At 42.7% G+C, this 10,833-nt stretch overlaps 1 protein-coding gene across 7 annotated transcripts in view; it reads right to left on the bottom strand.

Moving 5' to 3' along the window:
• Positions 1-1,164: 1,164 nt before the first annotated feature.
• ODF2 (outer dense fiber of sperm tails 2) overlaps positions 1,165-10,833 on the bottom strand; it is a 26,452-nt gene continuing 16,783 nt past the window's right edge. For 5 of the 7 annotated variants that reach the window (XM_073314434.2, XM_073314433.2, XM_073314435.2 and 2 more), the window contains 9 exons: positions 9,758-9,867; positions 8,584-8,719; positions 7,754-7,864; positions 6,933-7,037; positions 6,104-6,262; positions 5,156-5,256; positions 3,948-4,110; positions 3,437-3,562; positions 1,165-2,566 (listed from right to left, as the gene is read on the bottom strand). In XM_073314434.2, coding sequence (XP_073170535.1) covers positions 2,393-2,566; positions 3,437-3,562; positions 3,948-4,110; positions 5,156-5,256; positions 6,104-6,262; positions 6,933-7,037; positions 7,754-7,864; positions 8,584-8,719; positions 9,758-9,867 — 1,185 coding nt within the window. In that variant the 3' untranslated portion in view covers positions 1,165-2,392. Of the gene's footprint in view, positions 2,567-3,059; positions 3,176-3,436; positions 3,563-3,947; positions 4,111-5,155; positions 5,257-6,103; positions 6,263-6,932; positions 7,038-7,753; positions 7,865-8,583; positions 8,720-9,757; positions 9,868-10,833 lie in introns of those variants that run through there. The other 2 variants (XR_012155255.2, XM_073314438.2) reach the window with 2 other exon arrangements.

Raw genomic sequence — 10,833 nt, 5'->3', positions numbered from 1 at the left:
ATCTGGTATACTTCTAGTAGGAGGATATTAAGATAGATAGAGCAAAGGAATTGTCATGTTTCATATTAGTGTACTATCCCTTGTCCCATTCCTGCAGCAGCTTTGTGCCTTGAACTGCACTAAGAGCATGGGAGGTCCATGCATAAAATGGATGGAGCATTAGGCTCCTTACCAAGGAGTACACACAAAATAAAAGCAAGAAAGAGAGGGATGCCTACATGATGAAATCTAAGGAGACAACCTGGATCCAATGAACTTGGAACAGAAAACTGAACTAACTGTGACAGTAGTGTATGAAAAGTAAAACAAATTCCAACTACAGAATAGGATCTCAGAGTAATTGCTGAATGATAATGCGATACAGCAGAGGCAGATGCAGTACTTAGAAATCCCACCCCAACTGCTAGGTGTTCCTGGGGGAGAGAACAGTGATAGACTAGGGATTCATTCAAAAATAATGCTGGGAGCTTTACAGTCATGGAAGACTTCAGCTGCATCAGGAGTTCTGCATGCTTACAGAAGTGAGCCAACTCAGCCAAAAGGGCTGCCTCTGTATGTCTCTTCAGAGACAGAATGATACAAACACCAAGGAAGCTGCAACACATGGAACGTATGAAGGAGCCAACATTTTCATTTTCCACAACACAAGAGAACAGAGAAAAGCACTGGACCCTATTAAAATCACAAGACAGAGGGCTTTTTTCCTTACTGCCTTTGGCAAACGTAAAATTCAAAGTCTAGGATACATGGGCCATTGAGACCTTGACACTTCTTGATTCAGAATGACAGGACTATGGTATTTTGTGCTGGAGCTAAAAACTGAAAGCTTAAGAACTGATTTTCTTGATTTTATCATACATTTGACTATCAGTGAAGGCTAGTGCAGACTGCTTTCTCCTCCCTTTATTGTAAGGATTCATTTCCCCTCAAGCAACTGCAGCATTATCCCCATGAACAAATTTATGTATTTTGAGCACCAGTGCTGATGGTTCAAAGGTGTATTAGTTTTGATCTTTAAAATAAGATTAAATTTTAAAAAATCCATGAATTTCCTTTGAGACATTAGCTCCTACAAAACACCAGAAGCATGATGGAGGGGAATGACTGTAGAAAGACAGTGAGGCAATTTATAAGATGAAGTGTCAACCTCAGAAACACCACACATTTTAAAACTTCTGAAGTTTAATAATTTTATCATAGCACCTTCTGGATTTTTTTAAGTTACACATTAAAACAGAACTCTCAAATACTGATTAAAAGAAACGTAGAAATCCTTTACCAAACAAACATTCCACTGATTACTGCATCTCATATAAACAGAATTTAAAACAAACAAACAAAAAAAACACCAAAAAGCCCCCCAGCCAAACAGCTGTGGTTGAAATGAAATGAATATTTACTATATTTCAGAACAGCTGCTTACTGGAGGACACAGTAGAGCTCATAGACCTTGACATTTCTTCACATGCCAGAGATGACCTCACATCACATGAGTATGTGCAGGCTGGCTCTGAGGGCAAAGCCAAGCATCAAGTCTGTCTTTTTATTTTATTTTTCCCTACAGCTAACTCAAAGCTCCCACTGTATTTGGATTGGGGTCCTGATTCCAGACCCACTGAAATTAATGTGACTCTTTCCATGACTTCAAATGGCTTTGACTCAGACCCTGGTATGTGCAAGGTATGCAGGATCAGGCTGTTGGGAGGAAAAGGTCATCCAGAAATATGCAGATTAGAAGCATTAACACACACCAACCACACACTCAAAAACGATAAAGGATCAGACAGTATTCATGAATCAGGTGAGAAACCTTCAGAAGATATAATTTCATTGTTTCCCAGTACAAAATTGTTTATAAAAAGGGTGGATGATCAGGAGGTAACCCACTCTCAGTGTGGATTCCAGTCACTTAGTTATCACTGTTGGGTTCACACTTGTACTGGTGGCACTGTCTCCCAGTATCCCCATTGGTCAGCTGTATCAACACAGTATGTGAGAGTTAAAAACAAACATGATCTTTGCAGTGTGAGAAAAGAACATAAGGTAGGAAGAGCAAAAAGGAAGAGATGTAACTCTTACAAAAATAAAAAATATCTAATATGATTAATTAAAAAGACCACCAGGTTAGTTACAAGAGAAGTAACCACTGGGGGATTAGGAGATGAAAAGGAAAGCATTCCCCACATACTCCAACCCAGATTTGCAGTGTCAATCCCATTTTCCTGTTGTACACCACTGCAGCTCCATCTCACCCAGACAACAAGAATGCGAGGAAGACTTCTCTTTAAATGGACTCTGAAATCCCAACCAGTTTTCTGCACAAGATATGGCTTTGAAGTAAGGCCCCCTTTTTGTACCTCTCAATAGCAGAGGGACAGGGAGGGAACTATTATCATGGAGGAGATCGGGAACAGAGAGGTGAGCTCAATAAGGCACTTTCTCCAAAGACATTGGCATAAGAGGACTTGAGGAACTGGACATAGTTTTGCATGCTGCGGTTGGTGCTTTCAGACTGCTCCAGGCGATCCTTTAAATCCTGTAGACGGCTTTGGTATCGGTGCTCTGACTGCATGAAGAAGACACAAAACACAGGGCTGAAGGCTAGAGATTTTTCATTCTAGTCATGCTAGCCTTAACTCTTATCATTCTCTGGGATTTTTATGAACAATATGGCACTGCAACACACACCACTTAACACTAAAAGTCTATCACTCATTTCACTCAGTCCCAACCCCACACATCAACTTGTATATAAATGCTCAAGATAACACAGCCAATCAGAATAGGAACTTAACATTCTGATTAACTAACGGTTGAAAACAAAATGGAACCACTCTCTAGGAAGAAACTCAGGAGGTTATCACCTGCTGTAGGTCAGCCCTCTTCCAATCCCAGGGCTAAAGTAAACAGGGAAAGAAAACGGGAGACCAAATGTAAAATATCCCCTTCAACGAGAACAAAATCATTCCCCTAGCAGAGGAACACTCCTCAGCCCCTCTCTTGTACATCCAAAGGTGATGAAAGGGAGGAAAAGAACTCCCCCCTAAATGTAGCAATACCTGCACTGTCTGGACCCCTTCCGTTCTCCAGGTTTTTGATGTAGTGTTTGTCTGAATAGTATGGTGGGTCTGATTCTCCTCTCACCCAGTGTAAATTAGGAGTAGCTCCATTCAAACTGTTAGTATAAGTGACGAGAATCAGGCCCCATGTATGTGACTTAGATTGTAAGCCTCTTGGGGCAAAAACTACATCTTCCTCCACACTTTATACTTCACCAAGCACACTAGTGTGTTTCACTATCACAGCAGACACAGATACACTACAACAAAGTTACTGTACAATTTCTTCAGCACACTGATGGGACATAGGATTACAGACTCTTACTGCTGCATCGAGGCTGCTAGTTTATCAACAACATCCCCTCCAAAACACTCACATCTTCTTTGCTCCGACGCAGCTGGTTTAGTTCTGTTTTCGTCCGGCTCAGCTGGGTCTCCAACTCCAACATCTTGGACTGGGCTGTCCGCTCTCTAGATGCTGCTCGGTCCCTCGTTTGTTCCACCTACAAGTAGGAACAAGGCAATGAATTTTTTGCTTTGGCAAGAGTGTTGTCCATACAAAATGCTTTGCTTCTGCTATGGTAATAACTTCCTCCCCGTTCGCCCTAGAGGAGGGCTGGACATATTTTTGTATGATTCTGGCAAAGACAAGGAGCATCTGAGTCTAGCATTTTTCCTTCCATTTTTGTGTGCCTACTGGAGACAAAGTACCAACTTCATTTTTTTGCTTCTGTTTCCTACAGATAATGCAGCAAGAGGAAGCAAAATTAGAAGGTTGGTGATGGAATGTAGAGGTATCCCCTTCCATCACCTGGTAACCTGCTCTCCTGTAGTTTGAGGGTTCCACTGTATTTGATCATTTTCTTACTCTGACAAGGAGTTACTAACCTGTCTTTTGGCATCTTCAATGGCCATCTCCAGCTGCCGAGCCAAGGAGCTACACTCACGGGTTTTCTCCTCCAATCGCAGCTGGGATTGATGGATAGACTCCTCCCTTTTAGCTATGACCTGAAGGAACTCTATGTTCTGTGCACCCGTCGACTCTAGTTTCCTGGGTTGAGACAGCAAGACAAAGAATTTTATTAATCATTAAATACAATTTGGCTCAATATGCCTCTCCCTCAGGTCACTGGTTGGTCAGGGGACAGATCAATCTTCAACTTCCCCTCTAAAGTCAGGACCTCCGAGCCAAGCAGAGTTTCACACTTCACTTCTAACACCAAATAATTTCAAGATGGGGGGCATACTGAGAATACTCATTGACCTGTCCTCACCACAGCATCACCAATGAAAGAGTGTAGAAACACTGAGAGATACAGGAAATGTAGGACTGCCATACTGATCAGACCAGTAGCCTATCTAATGCAATATCCTGTCTCTGACAGTGGTCAGTACCAGATGCTTAGAGGAAGATGTAAGAAACTCTACAGTGGACAGTTATGGATTGCCCTTTCTCACTGATTTCAGTGGAGCTCCTCCAAGAGCCAATGGTGTGGGACCAGGCCCTTTGTTCTTGTTGATTTTTCTAGTGTGCCTGCAGAGGACTTCAGAGTGCCTCACACAGAAGAAAATTTCTCTTCTTAAGATTACTTAGCACAAAATACCAGACTGAAGACTCAGGGTGGGCACAGACTCGGAATAAGAGCCAACCTGAACCTTCTTTGATTACATAAACAAGTAAATCTAATTTTTCCTATGCTCATGTCTCTGGCACTTCCATATTTCAGCAGGGACCAGGAATAACACAGAAAAGGACAGTCACAGAGAATTTCCAACCTGGCCAGAACAAGCAAGTACTTGAAAGCTCATGAGGGGAAAAAAAAGAGATGGGGGAAGAAGTAGTCCTTCTGAGATGTTTTCCTGACTAAAAAAGTTATTCTCTCTACAGAAGCATTCCAAACTTATGTAGGCCAGACTACCTAACTTTCTGATTTAATTCTACAAAGGCTCTTAAATGCATAAAGGCTCAGGGAGATGGGAAAGGTACACAAGCAAGCCAGCAGCTGCCTTAGTGCCTTGAAAAAGGAACAAGGAGGGTCAGGAGCGGAGGAGAGAAAAAGTCAGGCAAGGAGAGCAGGCCAGTTATATATTCTAACCTCTCCAGCTCCTCTAGCTTCAAGATCAGCTGCTTGTTCTCCTCCTGGGCAGATTGATACTTCTCTCTTGTCATTTCCATTTTGTCTCCCTGGAACTCAATCTAAAATGACAGAAAACAGACCTTACGTAGGAGGTCAATACAAAGGCAAGACCAGCCACCTCAAATGGGTGCTGTTCTTGGGGAGGAGGAAACCCACAGCTATAACACCTTAATTCACAATTCTGGAAAGCCCTGGAGAGGGAAATGGAGGCAACAGTACGTGAAACAGCAAAAAGCCACATGTCAGATTTGTGTAGTTCCTCCAGGTAATGTTTAGACCCATCATTAAATAGAATTTTTCCACACCACATACGAGTGGTCAGTGCCATAAGAACTTGACAGTAGAGCAGCCACCTGCAAGCATAGTGAAGCATACAGATTAGACGAAGCTTGTGCGTGGTAACAGGGCCAGGAAGAATTCAGAGCCTGAAATACTGAGAAAGCTAATGATTTGCATGAGATCATCAAAGCAAAGTGCGTAGGCCACAGAATCATTCAAGGCCCCTGTTGGCATGGCATCAGGAAGGCAGGGGAAGAAAATAAAAGCAGAGCAACATTTGTGAGCGGATGGTCATGAGAGAGAGGCAGCCAATAAGTTGATCAGGGTGACAGAAATGAACGAGACACCATGCATTTTGGGTTCTGCAGCTCTTCAAGACCCAGTAAGACTCTGCAACTAAGCAGTTTGAAAGAAAGCCTTGAAATAGCAAGGAAAGCCATCAGCTAAGTTACTATTCTCCCTAAACAAAGACATGCCACACATCTTTATTTTGCAGTGCAGATGTTTTAATCATTTCAAAAAGAGACGAGTACAGAGGCAAAGACTGAATTTCCTGCAACTAGAAACTCATCTTGGTCCCCGGCTTGCAGACAGTGCAGCTGTGGGTCCTTTCTGCCAGTCCCTTACCCGCTGACGAAGATCTGTAATCATGGCAGAAAGGTCCATGTTCTTTTTTTCATAACTCTGCAGCTGATCCTGACATTCTGCCAGCTTTGTTTCCGTGATCTTCAGGATCTCGGGCAGCTTTTCTAGTTCAGCAAGCTGTCTCTGGAACTGCTTCCGAGCCTGTGGTGGTGAGAGGAATGGAAGGACAGAGTGGTCAGTTAAAAACAACTAAACATGTGACCCTATTTCAGACATTTCTGAAGAGTCTGGGCTAATAAATTTTTGAGTTGATTGGTGCTATCTGTCCACCAGAGCATCTCTGTTTCCCAGCAATAAGGGCATCTCAGATGCCTGGCAAGCAATGGAACTGCTCATTGTAATGCAGATTCCTTCCTCTATTCCAAGACACATTCACTTAGATTCTCAAATTCCCACAAGGTGCGAATGTCTACAAATCCAGGCTTGAGTTTTATTAATGTATACAGTATTCTTGAGAACAACTGTTCCATGACAACCACTGAAAGACAGGATGCACAATTTAAACTTAATGACCCTGAACAACCCTCCCCACAGTGAAGGGCACCACCTCAAATGGACACTATGTATTTGACAAGGCCCCTCATGGGACATTCTGAAAATTCAATGCACTTGGCAAAACAAACACTAGTTTGCATTTCCATTCTCCCTTGAGCTGAGATGGGGGAAAAAGGCAAACCTGTCTGGAGGACTTCTTTTATCTCCATCAGAGTCCAAGCACATTTGTTTTCAACTATACCAAGAAAGGAGTGCAGCCCTGAGTGGCTGCCATGTACCAATTTAATGGTCCAGGTTTTCTTAAAGGAATAATTACCAACTCAATCTCCTTGTTCATTTCATCTTTTAGTGTCTTATTCTCTTTGTCACAAAGCTCCAGTTTCACAGTCACCTCATCGGCTTCCATTCGGGTTCTCAATACCTGGGCACAGAAAGAATTGGCACATGACTATGTTAGGGTTTTCAATCACAGATTGCTACACACTGGCACAATTACAATTGTTGAGATCCAGTAGCAGGATTCTTGTGAACCTCTGGACAGCAACACCCCAAGTTGTGGAGCTTTTCCACCTTTGTACTTTTTAATAGCCTTCTCACCCTTCTTTGTGCTGTCCTCCAAAGATTTCCCCCTTGGTGCTTTTCCTCCCTACCACCACCACAAAACCCAGATCTCAGCAGGGGCAGCAAAGGAATAGCACTAGCCAAGTGGAAGGGCCGCAGAAGGTATGACTAGGATTAGACATTTTACTTCTGGATTTGCTTCTTAAAAGGGGCTGGGAAAGTGACAATTACCAAGATCAGTTCTAGACAATTTATACACTGAGCAAGATCTTTACACATGGACTCAGCTTCTGCTAACAGAATGGGTGATCAGAGTGTGCAGAGTGAGGCAAGTTTTCTACAGTCCAGAACAAAGCAGGTGGCTGTCTACAGGCTGCCATTTGAACAGAATAATCTATAAAAGCTTTTGCATAAATAGATTTTATTAGAGCCATGAAAACCAGAAAAGTAAGACGACAGAGCATCATCTAATAGCTAGCAAACAGAATTAAGGCATGAGAGAATAAACCACAACAGCAAAGGAAGAAAACAAATTTGTGTGAGGAGGGAAGGAAAAAGGAGGGTTGAATAAAATACCTGAGACTTGTAGGTTTCAATCAGCCCTTCATAGTTCCTCAGAGATGCCTTGAGCTGCTGCACCTCCATCTGAGCTTGGTTCAGCTTCTCCTCCACTGGGACCATGGTAGCCTGAATGGAGAAGACATCTTCTATTCAAGAGGCAGTGCTTGGAGCAGGCTAAGTTGTCCCCATATACATTAAGCTAAGTTAGAGCAGGGGCTGTGAGCTTCACCAATGTATGCCAGCAGAGAACATGGCCTTACATCTGCATGAGAGTTGTTCCATCATGTTCCAAACACTTTTAAATGAGCTGTGTCCACTGGATCAGCGTCATGCTTGGTTTATTTGGACTGAAGCTTTCTTTAAAGGGATAATCAGGTACATTACCTACCATACCATAGATGGTTATGTAAGTGTCTGGAGAGGATGTCAGGCATCTTTCTATTTTGGAGGCTGTGGTTCTCCCTAAAGATATGGTTTTTGTTCCCTGTCCAGCTGTATAGATGACACAATATATCATCCAGGAGACCAGGCAGGTAAGCATATCTCCAATCCCACATACTGAATCAGAGGGTAGAAAAAGCCTATTCTTCCCCTCCCCTAACAAACCTTATATGTTCCTCTCTTCACAAATTTCAGCCTACCTCACCCAAGTCAAAAAATGGAACACAGGACTGAACATACAGTCAATCCAGTTACACTTAAGGTTTCCAACGCAATTTGATCTGACATCAAATGGGATCAAAGGACATAATTTCTCTCTGGACTTACAGGGGTAGCAGCTGCTCACTACAACTTCTCCCTTATACTAACATTTCAGCTACAAAACGCCTAGATATTCAACTGACCTTCAGCCTTTCATTCTCCATTTTGAAAGACGTGCTCTCTGTGGCCTGTCGGTGCAGTTTATCCACCAGAGCATCTCTGTCTTCCCGCATTTTGTCCTCCATGGAGGTCTGCTGCTCCAACAAGTCTGTAATACGGCTGCCATGCAGGAGGTGAAATTAACCATTAAATGACAAAAAAGAAAAAAGTCTCTTGTTCTTTGAAATTCAGCTTCAGGAACAAGACATCCTTTCTTTACTCCCCCTTTTCCCTCCACATCTCATGCATGCACACACTACTGGTTGGCTATACAAACTTCACTCTGGTTTCTTCTGCTGCTCCATTCCCTTTGGGAAAACAGGCACACAGATGTTACCGGGCTGCTGGCATTTCATTGCAGTGGCACTGATACATTATATCCGAGTTGTATAGGCTAATGCAGTCGTACCCATCCTTATTACACAGAAGGGCCACGTAAACCTAAGCACCTCAAGTCTTGTGTGGGCCAAACAGATTCTACGTATTTTAATAAGATTTAAAGTCACCTGTATTGATTTATAATTTTAAGTTCAGCTTGTCTCATATGCATTTAGATAGAAACAACCTACGTACAGTATTGTCTGTTTGCAGACTTGTGTACATTAAAATGATGTAAACATGACAACAAAACATGAATGAATTGGCCATTAGTATATTGTTTTGAAGCAGGCTGCAGGCCTTATGAAATGCTCTGGTGGTCCACGTACAGCCCATGAGCCGTAGGTTTGGCACCCCTGCTAATATGATACTTCCCCCTCTTGCTCCTATGCTCAGTTTTCTCTGTGGTAACTGCACTGTGATGATACTGACAATTTTTGCCCCCAGCTCCACAAAAACAGATCAGCCTTAATGAAACTACTTTGCATTTAAATAGTCTCTTTCGTTGTGAGCCATTCTGAGATCCTTCAAAGAAAAGTAAGTATATATATTTTACAGAATAGGCAGCAGGCACAGGGATAAGTGACTTAATCAACAAATCATTGTGGCAGTCAGGAGTAGAAGCCAGACCTCCTGGCTCTCAGACCCTTTCACCACTAGACCATGCTGGCTCTAGCTTTCAACTGAGTACTTATGCTCCAACCTGGAGACTTGAGGAGTCCCTTCTTGAACTAGTATCCCAGCTCCATTCATGCTGGCTCCCCATGCCAGAGCTCTTACCTGTTCAGCATAACAATCTCAAGCTCCAGGTCAGTCTTGTCCTTCACTACTTTGTTGTAGCGGCTCCTCCAGGACTCCAGAGTGGACAGTGCCTCAGTAACATAACTGTCCTGTCCAACATGAGAAAGATGTGGAATGAGAGAGACAAGACTGACAAAAAAAAAAAAATATATCACAGGACAACAGTGATGTGAAAAGTGGAACATGCCACGGTAGCAACAAATATCAAACACTCTGGAGATAATACTTCCGCTCAACAGTAGTCCGGTTTGAAAAACAACATTAATTCCTTTTACCACTCCATGTCCTCGCCAAATAACATTTTCAATTGATGCTGTCAGCTCACAGCCACACTGGCAGAGAGAGGAGGGGCTCCTCTTTGAAGACAACAAATGCAGTAGTTAGGAATGCAAAGCATAGCTAAGAACCTGCATTGGTCTTGGACAGAGGAGATAACCCCAAAAGAACACAAATTACTGAAGAGCAGGAAGGGGACAAGTGGTCTAAAATGTCTGAGCTTTTCTGGTTTGTCCTAGTCGCAGCCTTCCTGCTTTTGCTATATCCTCCAATCCCCTTTCCCCAAAGGCAAATCTAGGTGTCTTATTTATTTATAGTCTCTGCTCCAATTGCTTTCCCCAATGATTTCCTCTGCCAAAATAAATTCCCATTTTTTACTCCTACTTTCTTTCCCCTTTGCCACGATGAACATTTTCTTTGTCAACTACCAATTCCATGCATAACTCTGAAAGCAGCTCAATATTGAACCAGCATACATGTACAAAAGCAAAGCGAGGCCCTGCAACCTTTTGTCCATTTTCCTCAGCAGGCTCTAAAGGTAGGAAGGAAGTCTGAAGAAGATCAGATCTGCTAGTTTATCACATTATCTTGTTCAAAGGAAGGAGCAGTGAACAGTGACAGCTGAGAAAAAATAGCTTTGTTTTAAATGTGGTGCAAATGGGCTGAGGCCCCAGTACAAAAATAAATCTCATTAGATAAAGCAGCTCTCCCGCCCTGGGGTTGGTATCAGACATCAAGGATGTGCCCACATACAGACAGAGACTCTAAAGGATTCTCTT

Source organism: Lepidochelys kempii, chromosome 16, assembly GCF_965140285.1.
Source record: "Lepidochelys kempii isolate rLepKem1 chromosome 16, rLepKem1.hap1, whole genome shotgun sequence".
NCBI classification, from domain to species: Eukaryota; Metazoa; Chordata; order Testudines; family Cheloniidae; genus Lepidochelys; species Lepidochelys kempii.
The sequence above is the reverse complement of the archived record's forward strand: the minus strand, read 5'-3'. Positions and strand labels throughout refer to the sequence as shown.